This window comes from Anas platyrhynchos, chromosome 13 (assembly GCF_047663525.1).
Source record: "Anas platyrhynchos isolate ZD024472 breed Pekin duck chromosome 13, IASCAAS_PekinDuck_T2T, whole genome shotgun sequence".
Taxonomy (NCBI): Eukaryota; Metazoa; Chordata; class Aves; order Anseriformes; family Anatidae; genus Anas; species Anas platyrhynchos.
The window spans coordinates 20721834-20742453 of NC_092599.1; the positions used below are offsets into that span (position 1 = coordinate 20721834).

General features: G+C 40.4%; 1 protein-coding gene across 13 annotated transcripts in view; it reads left to right on the plus strand.

Moving 5' to 3' along the window:
* CACNA1D (calcium voltage-gated channel subunit alpha1 D) overlaps positions 1-20125 on the plus strand; it is a 194409-nt gene extending 174284 nt beyond the window's left edge. For 10 of the 13 annotated variants that reach the window (XM_072044112.1, XM_072044111.1, XM_072044122.1 and 7 more), the window contains 8 exons: positions 2165-2281; positions 3768-4129; positions 4417-4443; positions 5286-5435; positions 7240-7403; positions 10883-11004; positions 12459-12779; positions 17899-20125. In XM_072044112.1, the coding sequence (XP_071900213.1) occupies positions 2165-2281; positions 3768-4129; positions 4417-4443; positions 5286-5435; positions 7240-7403; positions 10883-11004; positions 12459-12779; positions 17899-18192 (1557 nt within the window). In that variant the 3' untranslated portion in view covers positions 18193-20125. Of the gene's footprint in view, positions 1-2164; positions 2282-3767; positions 4130-4329; positions 4444-5285; positions 5436-7239; positions 7404-10882; positions 11005-12458; positions 12780-17898 lie in introns of those variants that run through there. The other 3 variants (XM_072044113.1, XM_072044119.1, XM_072044121.1) reach the window with 2 other exon arrangements.
* The last annotated feature ends 495 nt before the right edge of the window (positions 20126-20620 follow it).

Here is a 20620-nt window from a genome sequence, read left to right on the forward strand (position 1 = left end):
ACTGAGGAGAGATGAGATGATAAAAGCTGCCTGCTCTTATTTATTCTTTTTAAGAGGGAGTAATTCACCAAGAAATATACCAGAAGGAAGTGGGAAATGTCATTACATGATTATTAGATATGTTCCTGCCAAACATTTGCCTTTTCTCAGTTTTCAGGTATATATTTATGGGACTTTGTCACAATTTGGCATACAGGAACATAAGCCAGTAGTTTTTGCTAGAGATAAAATGTATAATATTGCTGTCTGAGAGCACTGCATTCAGAGAAGGGCTTAGCTTGAAGGGAGTTGGGGTTTGACTGAAAGCATAGAGCTTTTGTGCCGTTGTAGAGCAGTGTGCTCAGCCTCAGAGGGTGGGTTGATGAAGATGAGGAATGCTGGGGAATCGAGATTTGGCTGCTACATCTCTCACATTCACTGCAATAGTGTAGGTCTAATCAGCTATTTTTCTGCATGCATATTTTCTTATTTTAGTACTTCTGGCATTGTGTTCTGTTCTTACTACAGTTTATGTTATAGTGTCGGTGATTTGGAAGTGTAAGTGATTTTATTCTCACTAGTGACAGAGTAACCAAAATATAGTAGTAATCCTCTGCTAAATAAATACTAAAGCCTTTGGTCTATTTTGAAATTTGTACCAGGGAGTGTTAGTGATGCCATTAGCAATCTTGCTAAACTTGACTGTGTAATTAGCACAGGAAGTGGGAAAAAGCACAGCGCATTCATGAAAAGTACATTGCATATTAACTCCCTAGTAAATGATTTTAGAGACCTGTTCTATTACAACATAACTCTCAAAGATCATCCTTGAGGAAGAAAATGTAATTGCCAAGTTCACATAGCTAATGTGATTATTCAAGTACCATTTTCAGGAGGTGAAACACCAGTAGAGTGAAACCTGAGCAAGAACTTGTGTATCAGCACAGGCTGATACAAAGCTTTTTAGTTCTTCCCTTTCCAGGTTCTGGTTGCCCACACTGCATAAATGCAATTTTGCTCCCCAGCAAACTGGCTGTTCCCACTGGGGTCTAAAAGCTGGGTGCAGTGCTGCAGCGAGCTCCCAGGAATGTGTGTGATGGGCAGCAGGAATGGGACCCAGCCATGCCTGGTACCTGCCAAGGCCCTTCAGCTCAGTCTGTGCTCTGAAACATGCAAAATGCTCCACCCATCTCCATGCCACCCCAGGAGAAGTAACGTGTCCCAATGGGCTGGTCAGCCTTCACGTCTGTATCAAAAATGCACAGAAAGATGATAAATCAGGCTTTTAGATCGTGATTGTGTCAAGTGCCATACATGAGCTTTATATGCGTAAGTGTAGCACTAGTAAAGGGGTAAAAAAAAATTGATTTCTTCTGAACCTGAGAAGAAAAAAAAGAGTTGGGGAGAACAAGGTTGTAGTTTTTTGTTTGTTTGTTTTTCTTTACACAGTGGCAGCCAGAGTTAAAATAGGAAAAATATCATCTTTTCAGAGTAGGTAAGGCATACAAAAGCACGGAGTTGTTGGGCACAAGGATGCTGTCTTTTTGCTCTGTGATGTGTAGGGGTCTCTTCAGCAGTTCCAGCACAGACACTCTTGCTAAAAATTCCTTTTGACAGCAGGCTTGAGAAGGAATATGAACCTTCTCAATACATGCTGAGGCCCCTGCTGCTGTAGCTGGATGGATTTCTGTTCTACACTGAAGGTTCACATCTGTACCTGTGGGCAGCACAGATGAGCTGGAATTATTTCACTGCTTTCTTTACAGTCTGAGCTCTGCTAAAACTGCTATTGCTGGAGCAAAGATCCTCTTGTGTTTCCTGCATGGACACAGGCTGCAAACACGTTTTTAACATTAAATATACATCTTTTTGAAATACATTTTATTAAAGTACTTGTTGATTGCTTATAATTTCTTGTAAGATGAATTTTGTTTCCGTAGGGTTCCATAAACATCAGTGGTCCTTTAGTCAGGATCTACACAGTGGTAATAAGGACACTTCACTTCAGCAGGACTGTACTGGACTACAAGCCTTTTATTAATGACAGTAAAGAGACATAGTAGGATGCATCATCTATGAATATCAGGATACAAAAATGTGTTAACTGTTTTTTAATAATTTTACATGTCTGTGACTATAGAAGAATTTGCATTCCTAATATGTTATGATATTGTGATTGATTTAGGCAGGACTAAGGACACTTCATGATATCGGTCCTGAAATACGCCGAGCTATATCCTGTGACTTGCAAGATGATGAACCAGAGGAAAATAATCCAGAGGAGGAGGAGGATGTTTATAAAGTAATGTCAGAACACAGCTCTGTGACTTTTTTGTTGTCGATGTTGTGTTATGTAATATAAGGTTTATAGAATGAGTTTATCCCCGAATGTGGGAGAATAATAAAAGCCTCAAACCAGAAAATGTAAATATTTAATAAACATCAAGTATGTTTTATGTCTATCTAGAAAAATGGTATTACTAGGACATCTGCATCTCACCATAAATTTAGGAAGGAGTTCCAGCAAGAGTCATTCTTCTGCTCCTAATTTCTTCTCTCTAATTCTTATTTTTTCTTTAGTAATTCCTAAGAAATGTGTGAGTCTTGCATGTGCCTATGAGGACAGCTCAAACTGAGATAGTGGCAAGGTTTAAACAGTAAATGTCTTAACATCTACAGTGGTGGGCAGGAAGAAGAGATGAACTTCTAGGCAGCCAAACCAGTTGCAGAGCTGCATATTTTAAAAGAATGCCTAGAATTGCACAGAAGTCAACTCACAAATGCCAGTTCCACTTTCCTGTGAGGGATATCAATAAGAATTAATTGGGAAAAAAGTTTGGTTTTCCTCTTTTATGCTTTAGCTATTCAGGCTAAGGGTGAGCACTTAAAGTTGGTATTGTAATCAGCAAATTGTTTTTCAGCTAGCAAGAAAAAATTCTTTGCAACGTTTCAGAAGTAGATGTAAAGGCATGTTCCTGCAGTAATTGTCAGAAGCTCATAGTTTGCTGTCCTGTACAAAAAGAGGAGGATGTGGTACTGGAGACAGCAGTGCAGTGACCATCAGTAGATGCATTTCTCTGCCAACCATCATTACCTTCTGTCTTCTCTAGATTGAGCTTCAATTCTGAGCTGTCATCCAAGACACACCCCTGGCTAGACAGGGAGGCTACATAATCTGGGTTAGATGTAAAAGAGAGCTGCATGTCATAGTCATAATTTATCACTTAATTCTTTCTCATCCATTTCACTCTCAGGACTGATAAAGAGTTACTGCTCTTTCTTATATCTCTGCAAGAAGAAAGAATGGAACCACTGAAGCTTAATGCTATCTACTTGAGATATGCTTGCAAACTGTTGCATGGCACTCCATCCTGTCTGAGTGACACCTGTTGCAAACCAATGCTCTGAGAAAATAGGAGAGAATTCCACCAAAGTGTTCTCAGAAATTACACAGTCCTGTCCCTTTTTGAGGAATTTGGTGCATGTTCTTCATGTATAAGAATCTAGGTTTCTCTTGTGTAACAAAACACAGAGTAAGCTGGATGTCACATTTAGTTGTATGGAAAAAGAAAAATGTTCGCTAATTTGTCTCTGAAATACAAATACTGTCATTAGCACAATCACATCTCTATCACTTCAGCAGATCCCATCTGAAGCATCATAAATTAGAAAGAAAAATCACATTTATTTGATACTTTGTATGCATGGTGGAGAGAAGTAAGTCATTGCTGTCAGAAAATGTTTTTTGTACCTGATGTTAGTTTTTTCTTTCTCTTCCCCTAAAACAGAGGAACGGTGCCCTCTTTGGCAACCACATAAACCATATTAGCAGTGACAGACGCGATTCATTTCAACAGATCAACACCACACACCGTCCTTTACATGTTCAACGGCCTTCAATTCCATCTGCAAGTGATACTGAGAAAAATCCATATCCAGGAAATTCTATATACCACAATCATCATAACCACAACTCAGTAGGAAAGCAAGTTCCAAACTCAACAAATGCCAATCTCAATAATGCCAACGTGTCCAAAGTTGTCCATGGAAAACACACAAATTTTGGAAATCATGAGCATAGATCTGAAAATGGTTACCATTCATACTCCAGAGCTGATCATGAGAAGCGTAGAAGGCCAAGCAGTAGAAGGTAAACTTATGAAAATAATATTTGCTTTTAAATTAATGTATATGTTTTAAATCCACTATAAGAAAAATTGCGCTGCATTAAACTAATTCATATATTTAGCTTCATTTCAGTTCAGTTCATTTCAGTTGATATGTGGAAAAATGGTGTAACTTTAATAAGGTTTGAAAATAGTCATTTTATTTAAAATGAAATTATTACAGTACAGACAATGTAATCACCAATGGACTTCTCAAAGCTACCTGATTTTAAAGTATCTTTCTCCATAATTTCATGGCTTACCTGGATAGAACCCGCTACTACGAAACATACATTAGGTGAGTTTACTTTGTTCTGATATAATTGAAAAGCACAAAGTAGATTTTTTTTTCTTTGTTCATTTAAAGAAGCAGTGTGGTTCTCCAGACTAACTGCATGACAATGAATATGCTGATAAATTAACGTGCAGAATGCTAAGTCAGATTGTCCACTGTTTTAAAAGGGTAAACTTCTCTTATAGTTCAAAACTATTCAAACCCTCCTAAAGTCTGCACAGGTTTGTGCAGTTTTCAGCAAACAAAAGATCACACCTGGTGGTAGTCCTTGTTTAAGATTGACTTGCGTAAGTTGGAAAAAAAATTATGTTAGCTTTTGTAAATACTTCTATGTATGATCCCATTTATAAGGGGCCCAAAATGTATCCTGGCCTTGTATCTGAATATTTTCTAAGACAAGATTTTAAAATTAGATGTAGTCTGTTATTTGACGTGCATTGCTAAATGTGCGTTCAGTTGTAGTTAGTCTAGATTTGGACACGCATTTTTCTTGGAAGAACCTCAGTGAATGCTCCTTAATATTTTAGCTATGTGGCAACCTTCCAAGATTTGAGAGAGGCTGTTTTTCTACCAAGTACTTTGAATTTATATTTTGTAAAAATGTCTTAAATGTATTCGACTTCGTAGAACATCCCCATGTTAATTATTTTCATATTTGTACCATAAACAAAGAAAGGAAGGCCACGAAGAAACTGGTAAACTGCTTCTATTCTGAACTGTAGTTCTACAGAATTTACTATAAAGTCACATTCTGCCTGAGTTGTTAATTCTTTTTTATTGAATGCACCTTCAAAGAGCTATGTCTAAACTATAATCAGTCCCAAGTATTTGTTTGCTGCTTATAGGTCTGACTCTGGTGATGGACGTCGACCTACTATTTGCCGTGAAGAACGTGAAGTTCGGGACTATTGCAATGATGATCGTTATTTGGAAGAACAGGAATATTTTAGTGGAGAAGAATATTATGAGGAAGACAGCATGTTATCAGGAAGCAGGTGAGGATATTTGTTAAACTGAGAAAAGATTTCAGGAACATATGTATGTATACATATATGCTCCACTAAGAGTACTTACAGTGAAAATTTTCTAATGAGGTTAATACTCCACAACTGCTGGTAAGTGAAATGGTGAATAGAAATAGTGTAGGTTCGGCAAACCTTTGTGTTTGACATCAAGTGCTGGATTCAGCAAAAGTTCTGTACAAGATTTTAAGCAAAGCAGAAAGTTCATTTGAACAGAGTATAAACTAGTATAAAGTTGTGCATAACCAAATAATCCTTTTTGTTTATAAACAAAATTTCAATTACAGTGGAATTAAGGGTTAAGGTCAGCTAAAGGAACTTTTAGAAATGGTTTTCTTCTTGTAGTATTAGCTTAACTGATGAATTGGATGTCTTTCTTTTGAAAATTTTCATTATTACCACTTTATTAATGTTCCTCTCAGCACCATTTTCTGTCTCCCTGATACAATCACTGTCACATTTTCCTAGCCTTTAGGTGATTGGAATTGATAGTTTTTATGGTTTGTTCATATGTTTTATGGAAACGTCATAGATTGCATTTCAGTCAGATTATTGGCATTTGTTACACATTTGTATTACTGAACAATGTGCAGACTTGTATTGACCAGACTCTCCTTGCTGTAACTGCACAGTTCTCATTTTGTAACCCAGTTCCTCTTGGTTTTCTCACTCATTTGTGTTTTCTCTGGCCAAAACTCAGAATAGTAGCCTAGCTAATTGTGATATTTCTGTCACGTAGGGTTAGTTTGTTTTTTTTTCAAGGTCCAGTTGTGTGTAACGACTGTTACCTGATTGTTTGTATTTAACTCCTTTGATCTTTGCATTTAATAACTTAATTTTAAGGGGAAAAAAAAAAAAAGCCTTAATTTAATTTTGACAAATCAAAGCTTTTCACTGCAGCTTTGTTTCACGCAGTCTTCAGAAGTGGACTGGGATAGGATTTCCTAACTTTAGAAGAGTGGTTCCTAAGTTACTTTGGCTTGAGTATTACTGCTGTGATGTGGCTTCAGCAAAGTCGCTTCTTAACCTTTCATTTGAACTTAAAAGATCTTCAGTAGATTGTGGTGTTCTTCCTCAAATAGCTGTGCTTCCCTCTGATGAGTAAATTTAACAACTGCTCAAAAGTAGTAGAGGAATTTATTGCCTTTTATTTTAGAGCCATAAATGAATACACACAAGTGACAGACACTCTTTATTCTCCTCCTCCTCTCCTATCTTTTTTGCCATCTGAATTTTGACAAGATTGGCACACTCATGTGCATCTTGTTGGATTGCATAGAAGCCAAGATTTGCATAAAAACTAAGTTATACAGAATTCTCAAGCCACTCATTTTGATATGATAATTACAGCCAAATAATAACCTTATAGGATTTCATTTTTGACAAGCATCCAAGTGTATAAGGCTGAGTTCCGTTCTCTGGGTTTCTGTGTTCCATAGGTAGGGTTCACAAAAGAGAATGGCAGGAGCAGAACAGAATATTGTTTTTGTCTTTTAAGCAATTTATATTTTAGCTTGTAATGGTAAAAATTACTTCACTGAAAATATACTGATAAAAAATTAATCTGAGAATTTATTATGTAATTATACTGATAGAAATGTTCATGCTTACTATCTCAAAATCAGTTTGCATACAGAACATGGGTTTTAAAACTGAGTCATGTAATTGTATAATGCAGTTATACTTGGTTATGTTTGGTTATCTTCTAGAAAACACCTAAATAGATCAACTTACAGAAACTCTGAAATAACATTTACTTTATTGTACTTTAACTCAGGCATATATATGATTACCACTGTAGACATCACTGCCATGACTCAGATTTTGAGAGACGAAAAGGTTACCATCACCCACATGGGTTTTTTGAGGAAGATGATTCACAGACCTGTTATGATACTAAAAGATCTCCTAGGAGACGGCTGCTACCTCCAACACCGACACGTAAGTACATTAAGAACAATTTGTTTGCAAATCCAGAATTATTTAAATTTATTTAAAAAAAAATCCAGTTTCAAAATGTTTCTTTGTACGCTGGATTTAAAACAAGACATTTCTCGATTAATGTTGCTAGCAGATTACTGTGTACAGCAGAAGAACCTATCCATCCTGAGACACTGCTCAACCTAGAGATCCTAGCACACAAGTCAGCCTTTTTAATATCTCTTGCATCACTCATGCAGTAATATGAAAATAATTGATTTAACTGCTAGTTTTAACTTGAATCGGTAAATGAAGAGAAAGCAAGGTAGAACACAGCAGTAGTTTTCTCTGAAACTTTGATCAGAGGAATTCAGTGTGTGCCCCCTTATCCAGACCCACGGATGTGCTGTGCTGCTGTTATCCCTCTGGAACATCTCTGGACCTGCTGGCACGTCCCCGTCTCTTGGCAGACATGCTGCTTACTGGCACTGGGACCGCTTCCATTTATATCTTTACCTCTTGCTGTTTTAGTAAACAGTAGACTGAAATATAGCAGTTTGCAAGGAAAACAGAACCAAGAGAGAGCTTAATGGTGTGGGGTTGTGGTTTTTTTGATAGTTTTTGTTTTGTTTTTCTGCCCAAAGAACTTTGGAATGCCTTTAGGTTTTTAATGTGTATCTCAAGTCCCTGTGAAAAATAACAGCATTATCCTGGACCAAGCATCTTATCTGAGATTTACACTGGAAATTCACTCTGCCATCTGTAGAAAGCACCTTAAAATTCTGTGCTGCTCCTGTTTGGGAAAACGTTTCAGTGTATAGATTGAATAATTTTTGCCAACATATGTTTTTTACTCATTTCTTTAACTGTCTTTTCTTTTAGTTCTCAGATCCTTCACTTGGTTTCCCTTCCTCTCAAGCACAGTGTTTCTCTGTCTGCATTACTAAGACCTGTCAGGCTTCTTATCCTTTAATTTTGTTTTTGTATGTTCCAGGCCATACTACAGAGGTTAGCAGTGCTAATCCTCTGGTGAAATTAGGTGCAGATGCAAAGGTTTTGGAGTTTGGCCTTCTGACACTTCACAGGGAGGAAGCACTTTGTCTGGGTTGTGAAATGCAAACTAAACTCCCTTTGAGTGTTAAACTAACGAGGGTTGGTGTGGAGGGGTGGATGCGTGAGAAACATAACTCAGCTCCATGCCACCCCACAGTGTCCCTAAGGGTACTCAGGTATAGCATGGTCAGCACTGCCAAGTCTGTTACCCGTGTCCCTGAGTGCTCTGACCATATACACAGTGCCATCTGGACATGTAGGGCACGCAGCTCCTAAGGATAATCCTGTGACTTTCTGACCTTAAGTGGGGCAGATAGAAAAAAGCACAAAGACTGAGTCTCATTCTACAAAGGGTAATAGCTCAGCTCAGCTGAATGTCAGCGTACAGAAAGCTGATGGCTTTCCTCCAGCAGCAGCAGGGAAAGATTTCAGAAAAAGGGGGGGCTGTGAAAGGAGATTTCTGTACATCTTTCTACAGGCTGCTCTGATAGCAGAGGAATTTTAAGCCAGAGAGATGGATGCTTCAGATATCCGTTCCATAAACTGTAGGATAACAGCCTTCTTGTAAAAATCCTCTGGGGTCTTCTTGTGGAAGTGTTGGAAAGGCTGAAGGCTTCCTGTGACTGCAGCCTTTTGGCTCCATTTAACTTTTCTGATGAAGTTCTGATGAGAGTATACAACAGATATCTTTAGAGGAAGTTCACCAATAGGGTGAACTAAGCAGGGTGTTCTTTCTTACATGCAAGCAGCTAGATGAATGTACTAGATAAGAGGGTATTTGATATCCTAGGATAAAAGGACCTACTTTTGATCTAAGTTACATAAGGGAGGCATAGGAAGAGCTTCAGAAAAGCCCTTTGACTTACACCAGTATAATGGCACAAGAGCACAGTCAGGCCTCCTATCTTAAGCGTATTTTTAATGTTCAGGAGCACAGATGAGAAATTTTAGAGGCTTAGTATCTCAGCAGATTTTAAAAGAAGTTCAAGGCTATTATTTGTAGTTAGTTTATGTGCTCTTTGACTTGGAAGGAAGCCTTCATATTCTCACTTAAAGTGTTAAAAAAGTACTGGCAACATTGCACTACTAGCATCTGAATTCAATCCAAGTTCATGTAACATCCATTATCTTGGCTGAGTACTATAGTTAGTAAATTGAGCTCTGAGTAACTTCCAGAAGTGCCCTGAGAACTAATGCTCATGTTCTTTCCATCTGTCTTCTGGAGAGAAGCATCTGCAAAATGTCCTGTTTTGGATAATGGAGCTTTATTTATTATTTTATTTTATTTTATTTTATTTTATTTTATTTTATTTTATTTTATTTTATTTTATTTTATTTTATTTCAGTATTGGGACATTTAGCATTTGTTAGGATCAGGAGCTAAGTTTCAGGTTGATGTTCCAGTATATATAGTTTGCTATAGAGTTAATGAAGAGATGCAGAGTTTGTATTAAAAGTAGACTGAATCGCCTTTCGGAGGAGCTTGGTTTCATCTTGTGGCTCTTTAAGGAACCTCAGTCATTGCTATCCAGCATTAAGGGGCCGGTGATAATTATGGTGAATCTAGAGTTTATGGCAATTAACTCTTCAACTCTCTTTACAACATTCCTGGTGTTGGAAAAAAAGATAGAACTTTCCATTAGTTTCAAGAGAGCAAAATTTTGTATCATTCCTTTGTGCTGTCAGGCTTTTTCCAATTTTCCGATGAGGACATAGCTGGATCTTAGCTGCTCTTCAGCATCCAGGTTTTCTTCACACTGAAACTAACATAAATGAATGTCACCTGCTACTACCCATCGTTCCACAGGCTTTCACCAAGACCAGATGAAACAATTCCACATGAGCCAAACATCTAGATCCAGTTTAGATTTCTATTTTTTTTTTTTTCTTTCTGACATTTACATGAGCAGTAAATGTTCTTCGTAACAGCAGAGAGCATGGCTTATCATTGTCTTAGGTAACACAACAAACATCAGGAATCAATAATGTTTAGTTGACTTGGACTTGCACCTGGTTTTTAATATTGCATGCTGCTTCCAGGGAACTGGGGATTCGGTATTTTCTTGGGGAAATTTGGCTCATTAGAATGAAGAGTTTATGGGAAAGAAGGAATAAACACTCTAGCTATTCACAGGATTTTACAGCAAAACTCTGAATAGTCTGAATCAATTTGCTGCATTATACAATGCTTGGTTTGTTAACAGAGCTGCTTCAAATTGCGTCACTTTAGGCTACTCATGTTTCTGCCTAGGACCGTGTTTGCTCATGTGCTGAATCTATCCTTTATTTATTATCAGCTGTTTACTTCTGTTAGCAGACTTTGTTTCTCATTGGAAGGATATCTTTTTATTTGAGTGCTAGTTGGCCCACACTGAAATTCTGGAAATAATAAAGTTGGAGGAAAAGAAAGTATTTTATTTTCCTAATGAATTATGGTTTCCCTGTAGCAAATAGACGATCTTCCTTTAATTTTGAATGCCTCCGCCGACAAAGTAGTCAAGATGACATACCACTCTCTCCAAATTTCCACCATCGCACTGCTTTACCACTTCACTTAATGCAGCAGCAGGTAAATCCATTTTTTTTTTTTAAACTAAAAATGAATTCCATCTTTTTAGCTTCCATATTGTACCTCTGACTGTCATTGTTGCTTGAAACAGTACTAGTGGATAGCACAGTTTGCCTGTGCACTACTTCCAGGCCACGTGTGTACCATGTTCTTTCTGCTAGCTGCTAGATGCAAGGCTCCTCTAACATCTGCCTTCTACAAAACATTGAAAGTGGATAGTTTGCCCCGTGATTATTTAAGTGGAACAAGCAGCTGGCAAACCCCAGTTTTGACCAGGGCTGAATAACGTGGCAACCATTGATTGATCTTTGCACATGGAGTTACTCAGCTGCGTTTGCAAGTACAACCTATACATTTTCTGCAGCTCATTACCCAGCTCTCATGCGGCCCTGAGAAAATGGTAATTTGTACAGCCTAGATATACCATCCATGATCCTTTGAAAATGCTCAGTATCTGCAAGCTGCTACTACTGCAATTCTTAAGCAGCCTGCATTTCCCTTGGTCACCTGGGTGAGTTCCTGAAGATCTTCCACCGATCTACTGAGTCAGGGGAAACAGGAAAATCTGCGAGTCGGTACTTTGTGTGCAAACCTCAGTGACTGCAGTATTTTCTACCTGCATAAGGATTTAGTAAAACAAAAGTTTATCTTAATGATTTATCTCTGAGTCAAAGTGTACTGTTTCATTTGGTGCTGCATAAAAACTAGTGTTGTTTCAATGAAAATAGGACAATGAATTTGAATTTCTAGACAATCTTGCAGCTCCCAGTATATAATGTAATAGAGATATATAGCACTAGATGGTCATTACAATGCATGAGGACGTTGCTGTGAAATATAAAGGTGCTTTGGGATAATTAAAAGACGTTTTAACAAGCATAGGCAATATATGGTGAATATAAATTAGCTCACGTTCTGTGTCTGGAGCTGCATCTGATTTGTGTGAATCAGATTATTGCTTCCTATTACATTGTATGTACATCTACTTACTTGATCTAAACTAGATCTTGTGGCATGTAGTCTTACTCATTTTTTGATGTTTTTAATTACTTCAAATTAAATTGAATCATTTGGTTTCATATGATCAAACAAAATCTTTCTGTGGCACAAGTCTCTATCCCCTGCATCATCATGCAGAGAGGACTTGTACCAGTAAGAAAAGTTTTTAAACAATTCTAAATGATGCCAGGTGAACAGGTCACTCTTCCTCAGAGGCTGAGGAAAGCAACGTGCTTAAACCAGTTATAATAACAGAAAAAAAAAATACAATTTTATCTTCTATCTACTAATCGCATTTCTGTTTCTCTTTTACATGACTCTTAAACATCAGAAAATGCTAACTTTGCATTTTAGCAAAAAAAAAAATTTTAGCAAACAGCTTGTTTGCTAAAATCAGAAATGGGTATGACTGAGCATTTGAAATCTCTAAGTTTTAAAATTCTTTCCCACACCAGGTCATGGCTGTTGCAGGTCTGGATTCCAGTAAAGCTCATAAACATTCACCAAGTCGTTCAACACGTTCCTGGGCAACCCCTCCTGCAACCCCTCCCAACAGGGACTGCACTCCGTATTACACACCTCTAATCCATGTTGACAAGGCAGAATCTACAGAGCATATGAATGGTAGCCTGCCTTCCTTGCACAGGAGCTCCTGGTATACAGATGACCCAGATATTTCCTACCGAACATTTACACCAGCCAATTTAACTGTACCTAATGACTTTAGGCATAAACATAGTGACAAGCAGAGGAGTGCAGACAGTTTGGTAGAAGCGGTAAGTATTGCAGAAACCTCTAAAGTAGTCAAGTGTGTCTGCTCAGTTTTTATGTTAACTTTAAAAAGCACATTGCTCAGTTCATATGATCTCCCTGAAAATGTGGCATTTTCACTTTCAAATGAAACAGTTTTTAGGTAAAGATAGGGGAACTTCTTCTGAGTTGTCATGTTATAAAGGATTTCAGGTAAATCCAAATCTTAACATAAGTGTGAGGGAGCTGGAAATCAAACTGCAAGAAATAAGTGGAAGAAAAATTGGAAACACTTCAAGGACAGGATTTAAAATTAAATTTAAGTTTATTAGACAATGAGGATTAGTTGTAAAGTATCCTTCTACAAGGTCTGTAGGGGAAGGATAGCAGACCAGTTTTCTCTGTATTTTTTTCTATATAAATACATCACTATTTTTGAAGTTATCTAAATAAAAGAACAAGAATTCTATGAATCAATATACTAGGTGTGGAGAGGATGAATAAGGACCACAAGGTTTGAGTTGTAGTATACTAAAGAATGCTAAGAATTCCTTTGTATTATATATAAAAAAAGGGGGGGGGGGGGGATTTGAAGATAAGTAAAATAATGTACTGCATTTCTGAGTATCATAGTTACTGTTCTTGCTTCCATCTATCACTTGGATCATTGATTTGCCGAGGCGATGGGCTTCAAAGCAGACGCGTTGTGCAGCGGAGCGGGGGACTGGGACAGGCAGGGCTTTTTTCCGGCACCGAGCCCACTCGACGCAGCCAAGGTTGCCGCCAGGGCACGGCAGCCCTTGCGAGGGAGGTGTAGGCGGAGCCAGCAGCGCCCCCCATGCCCTGATGATCAGAAGCAGCCCCTGGGAGCGCTGCGAGCAGGGCGGGCACACAGGGCGGGGCAGGGTGGGGCAGGGCAGGGCAGGGCAGGGCAGGGCAGGGCAGGGCAGAGCGTCCTGCCCTGCTCAGGAGCAGCTCGGCTGTCAGCTGTCTGCCTGGAGCTGAACCGCCATGGTCTGCACGAGGCAGAAAGCTCTTTCAAGAAAGTCTGTGATGACCCAGACTGAGTGCCCGCTCAAACATGCGACAGTTCAGGTCTCTGGATGCAGGGAGTGCCTGAGCCTGTTGTTGCCCTCAGAGGGCACCGTGTGTGTGAGGTGCGAGCAGGTGGATGACCTGGTCCGCCTGGTGGTGGAGCTCAAGGAGGAGGTGGAGAGGTTGAGGGCTATCTGGGAGTGCGAGCGGGAGACAGACGGGTGGGGCAACTCCCTGCCAGGCCTGAAGGAGAGGTACTGGGCTGAGACACCCCAAATGGGGGTGGACCCCCTGCCCTGTTGCAGTTGGGCAGAGGGAGGGGACCTGGGAGTTGAGGGATGGAGACAGGTCCCTGATCGACCTCGCAGGCAATGCCCCCCCTACCGGCCCCACCTTCCCAGGTGCCCTTACACAACAGGTTTGAGGCCCTGGATCTTGAGAGACCGGTGGGTGAGGATGAGGTGGTAGGTCTACCCAGGAGGATGCCTAGGGTGAGGAAATTGACTCCACACCTCAGGACTGCCTCCACCAAGAAAGACAGAAGGGTAATCGTTGTAGGCGACTCCTTTCTCGGGGGAACAGGGGGCCCTATTTGTCGGCCTGACCCTACCCGTAGGGAAGTCTGCTGCCTCTCTGAGGCCAGGGTCAGGGACATTGCCAGAAATCTTCCCAACCTGGTTTGCCCCTCTGATTGCTATCCTCTTTTGATAGTCCAGGCTGGCAGTGATAATATTCAAGAGAGAAGCCCGAAGGCTATCAAATGGGAGTTTTAGGGGACTGGGAAGCTTAGTGGATGGAGCGGGAGTACAGGTGGTGTTTTCTTCCATCCCTACAGTGGCAGGGAGGGGTACAGAGAGGACATGGAAAGCCCACCTGATAAACCCGTGGCACAGAGGCTGGTGCCAACACAGAATTTTTTTTTTTTTTTTTTTTGACCATGGGGCACTTTACACGGCACCTGGCCTGGTGGCCGCAGATGGGTCCATATCTCTAAGGGGAAAATGGATCCTAGGCCAGGAGCTGGCGGGCCTCATTGAGAGGGCTTTAAATTGGGTCAGAAGGGGGACAAGCTGAAACAAGGCTTGTTAGAGCTGTGCCAGGGGTAACAATGGCTAGGCCAGAGGAGAAGGCAATGGCCCAACTGAAGTGCATCTACACTAATGCACACAGCATGGATAACAAACAGGAGGAGCTGGAAGCCATCGTGCGGCAGCCAGGCTATGACTTGGTTGCCATCACAGAAACGTGGTGGGACCACACTCATGACTGGAGTGCTGCAATGACTGGCTATAAGCTCTTCAGAAGGGACAGACAGCACAGAAGGGGTGGTGGTGTGGCTCTCTTAATCAGAATTTTGATGTCATGGAACTTGAGGCTGGGAATGATAAGGTTGAGTCCCTATGGATTAGGATCAGTGAGAAGGCCAACAAGGCAAGCATCCTTGTGGGGGTCTGTTATACACCGCCAAACCAGGATGAGGAGACAGATGAGGAGTTCTACAGGCAGCTGACAGAAATTGCAAAATCGTCAGCGCTTGTTCTTGTGGGGGACTTCAACTTTCCAGACATATCCTGGAAGCACAACACAACCCAGAGAAAGCAGTCTAGGAGGTTTCTGGAGAAAGTGGAAGATAGCTTCCTGATGCAGCTGGTTAGTGAACCTACCGGGGAGGTGCCCCACTAGACCTGCTGTTCACAAACAGAGAAGGACTGGTGGGAGATGTGGTGGCTGGGAGCTGTCTTGGGCAGAGTGACCACAAAATGGTAGCGTTCTCTATTCTTGGTGAAAGCGGGAGGGGGACCAGTAAAACCACAGTCTTACACTTCCGTAGGGCTGACTTTGAGCTGCTCAGGACACTGGTTGGCAGAGTCCCTTGGAAGGTGGTTCTGAAGGGCAGAGGAGTCCAGGAAGGCTGGGCGCTCTTCAAGAAGGAAAGCTTAATGGCACAGGAGTGGTCTGTCCCCACATGCCCAAATATGAGCCGGTGCGGAAGAAGACCGGCCTTGCTGAACAGAGAATTGTGGCTTGAGCTTAGGAGAAAAAAGAGGGTTTATAATCTTTGGAAAAGAGGGCGGGCCACTCAGGAGGACTACAAGGATGTTGCGAGGCAGTGCAGGGACAAAATTAGAAAGGCCAAAGCTAACCTGGAGCTCAATCTGGCTACTGCCATTAAAGATAACAAAAAATGTTTTTATAAATACATCAACACAAAAAGGAGGACTAAGGAGAATCTCCATCCTTTACTGGATGCGGGGGGAAACTTAGTTACAAAAGATGAGGAAAAGGCTGAGGTGCTTAATGCCTTCTTTGCCTCAGTGTTTAGCAGCAAAACCAATTGTTCTCTGGACACCCAGTACCCTGAGCTGGTGGAAGGGGATGGGGAGCAGGATGTGGCCCTCACTATCCATGAGGAAATGGTTGGTGACCTGCTACAGCACTTGGATGTACACAAGTCGATGGGGCTAGATGGGATCCATCCGAGGATACTGAGAGAACTGGTGAAGGAGCTGGCCAAGCTGCTTTCCATCATTTATCAGCAGTCCCCCCTGGCTAAAGGGGGAGGTCCGAGTCGATTGGCGGCTAGCAAACATGATGCCCATCAACGAGAAGGGCCGGAGGGCAGACCCAGGGAACTATAGGCCTGACAGTTTGACCTCAGTGCCAGAGAAGTTCATAGAGCAGATTATCTTGAGAGTCATCATGCAGCACTTGCAGGGCAAGCAGGCGATCAGGCCCAGTCAGCATGGGTTTATGAAAGGCAGGTCCTGCTTGATGAACCCAATCTCCTTCTATGACAAAGTGATGTGCTTGGTGGATGAGGGAAAGGCTGTGCATGTGGTCTACCTTGACTTCAGTAAGGCTTTTGACACTGTTTCCCACAGCATTCTCCTCAAGAAACTGGCTGCTCATGGCTTGGATTGGTGTATGCTTTGTTGGGTTAGAAACTGGCTGGATAGCCGGGCCCAAAGAGTTGTGGTGAATGGAGTCAAATCCAGTTGGAGGCCGGTCACTAGTGGCATTCCCCAGGGCTTGGTACTAGGGCCAGTCCTCTCTAATATCTTTATCGATGATCTGGATGAGGGCATTGAGTGCACCCTCAGTAAGTTCGCAGATGACACCAAGTTAGGTGTGTGTGTTGATCTGCTTGAGGGTAGGAAGGCTCTGCAGGAGGATCTGGATAGGCTGCACTGATGGGCTGAGGTCAACTGTATGAAGCTCAACAAGGTCAAGTGCCGGGTCCTGCACCTGGGGTGCAATAACCCCAAGGAGCGCTACAGGCTGGGAGAGGAATGGTTGGAAAGCTGCCTGGCGGAGAAGGACCTGGGAGTATTGGTTGATAGTCGGCTGAATATGAGCCAGCAGTGTGCTCAGGTGGCCAAGAAGGCCAACAGCATTCTGGCTTGCATAAGAAGCAGTGTGGCCAGCAGGTCTAGGGAAGTGATTGTCCCCCTGTACTTGGCTCTGGTGAGGTCGCACCTCGAGTACTGTGTTCAGTTTTGGGCCCCTCGCTACAAGAAGGACATGGAGGTGCTAGAGCGAGTCCAGAGAAGGGTGACGAAGCTGGTGAGGGGTCTGGAAAACAAGTCCTACAAGGAGCGGCTGAGGGAGCTGTGTTTGTTCAGCCTGGAGAAGAGGAGGCTCAGAGGTGACCTTATTGCTCTCTATAGGTACCTTAAAGGAGGCTTTAGCGAGGTGGGGGTTGGTCTGTTCTCCCACATGCCTGATGACAGGACGAGGGGGAATAGTTGAAAGTTGTGCCAGGGGAGGTTTAGGTTGGATATTAGGAAGAAACTTCTTTACCAAAAGGGTTGTTAGACATTGGAACAGGCTGCCCAGGGAAGTGGTGGAGTCACCATCCCTGGAAGTCTTCAAAAGACGTTTAGATGTTGAGCTTAGGGATATGGTTTAGTGGAGGACTTGTTAGTGTTAGGTCAGAGGTTGGACTCAATGATCTTGAGGTCTCTTTCAACCTAGATGATCCTGTGATCCTGTGATTTGTGATTTAGCATGGAGTTTCTAGTATTTTCCACAAATGAAAAACATTTTTATGATCTAAATGTCCTTCCATAATTCCACTTTATATCTCATTCTCTCCTCTCCATCTGCCAGGTACTTATATCTGAAGGCTTAGGAAGGTATGCAAAAGACCCTAAATTTGTCTCAGCTACAAAACACGAGATTGCTGATGCGTGTGACATGACTATTGATGAGATGGAAAGTGCAGCAAGTAATCTTCTCAATGGAAATATTAGCAATGGGACCAATGGTGATATGTTTCCCATTTTAAGCAGACAAGATTATGAACTTCAAGACTTTGGTCCTGGCTACAGTGATGAAGAACCAGAACCAGGACGATATGAAGAAGACTTAGCTGATGAAATGATATGCATTACAAGCTTATAGTATTTAGTAAGGAAAATGATTTTAATAACAGAAAAAGTGCCTCATAGTTTAAAGATGCTAGGCACTAGTTGGAGTTAATAACCTATCAAGTTTTGTACAAGTGATGTCACACCTCAAGGAAGCCATAACTAATAAATAGATTATCTCCGGGTTGCTGAATTGTGATTGAAGTTGGGTACGTCAAGTTCCTCCCACAGAATCGTCAGTTCCTCTGTAGGAATAAGGTTATTTTGAAACCAAGCAGGTTATGACAGTCATGTTTTTGAGGGCTAGAGTGGGATTCTGAGGTGTAATATCTTGCCTGTCTTTCAACCTTGTGCTGCTGTCCTTCATAGTAGAGCAGGATTTTGTCAATGAAATGTCTGTGTAATTCCAGCACAAAATTGTGTGGGAAATAACAAGATGAGTGATGACAACCAATAATGTCATTCCTTCATTCCTAATCAATAGCATATCAGCTATTCATTGCATATCCATTCTAAAATTATTTTCAAACCTGCCTCCTGATTTCTTTTCTTAATGCTCTTCTAAAATACAGTTTGTCATGCTCTACCTGTTAGAAATCATTGGAAAAAGAAGTTATATAAAGAATATTCTGTCATATGTAACACCAGTTTACATAGGAAAATATCATTCAGATAGTCTGTTTTATGACTATCACGTTAAGGGCAAAACATACTGGAATAACTGCATTCTGACTAATGCACTTGCAACCAGGTTAAAGTAGAATTAGATAAGATAGTTTGCTAAAAATTATATAGTAGAAATTATTGTAAATGAATTGTAATATATACTGATTTGTATTTGTAAAGAGATGTTCTATATTTTGTAATTATTGTACCGTAATTGAACTGCAGCAATATTTATGGACCCTAATTATTGTAACTCCCCACAGAATTCTAGATATAAGTATTTTTACTTGGGATATATAGATCTATAGCATAAATATTTAAATATAGCCACCTCTCATTGTAAATCTCTTTTAGGGATAAACTGTCAAGTTTGAACTTGGCAACACACTTTTTTTTTTTTTTTTTAATAATTGAGTTAAATGAGTCTCTCTGTGTAGGGGATGCACAGTTGACTATTTGCAGTCTTATACTTGGAAAGGTAAAAGCTTTGAAATTATTTTAACTTTTTGGATTGAAAAATAAGCTGTAATTTTATTTTTGTATTAATCCCATGTGACAAAAATATTAAAATCATTAAAAATTTGACAAGTTCATGCCAAGGTACTACTGCTCATGGGACAGTTCATTTTGGCAAAGTATATTACCTACATAACCTACTTTGATAGGAATTGTGTAGGGCAGAAACTGTTTTACAGGTAAATGAAAATACTTTACTTCAGTATTGCTTACTTAACTCAGCTCAGAAAAAAAAAAAAAAAAGATATGAGGAAATGATTCTTCACAGAACCAAAAAAAAACCTTGGTTATATAAAAATATACTTTATTGCCTCTACCTTTTTGGTTTTTTTTTTATGTGTAATGTTTCAAAAATTTATTTTTATGCAATCATAAGAGGGCTCAGATATTGTTCACAATGCAGTAAAACCCTGAAATGACTTTGAGGCTAATACAACCTTGGAGGAAAATCAAAAAACACTGAAAGTTACTGTCTATTTTGTTAGCACTGGATAACAATGACTTGTTCGAACAAGTTATCTTGCCAGGTTTTACCTGTAGTTCATATGCTAGATAGCAATCCAGTTCACATTTTTACAAATGTGATGTTTAAATCATGTCAATAAATATTTTGTACATAATGACAATTTCCTATGAATAGCTTACAGACTTCCTTTGGAATCATTCTTATTTCAAATGCCAGGATAAGGACTTAAAAGTTTGTAAATTATTTCTTGACCTACATCATTTTGTATTAAAACAAATGCGAAATGTTCAAAATAAAACTGTGTACTAATTTTATTATACTTGGGACTCCTTTTGCTAACAGTTTTTCACCACGAAGCTCCAAAGGTTAAATTCTGATTGCACTGTTTGGAGAATGAGAGGGAATGCACGGAATTCAATAATCAATCTACTCTATCATAGTGTGCAAGTCTTATGAATGATTACTGTTCACCAGAAAGGAGTAATGTGATTAGAGTAATTCTATGAAATGGCTACTCTTATTCCCCTACTGTCTAGGAGATTAATACGCCCCTTGATGCAGATCTGTGGAAACAGTCAGGAAAATCTGGGCAACCCCCTAAAATGTCAAAACCAAATCTACTGTGTTCATCTGCCAGGAAACACTGGGACAGGTAACCCAGCTGTACTCACTTTGTTACACATCCCAGTTTACAGAAGCAAACTTCAGGATACCCAAATACACTTTCCAGATGTGATACCACTGTGAAAAAAGAGTGAGTAGTTTTCACAGTTCCACTCATTTCTGAAAAGCACCTTTAAGGCAGCTGAAGCTG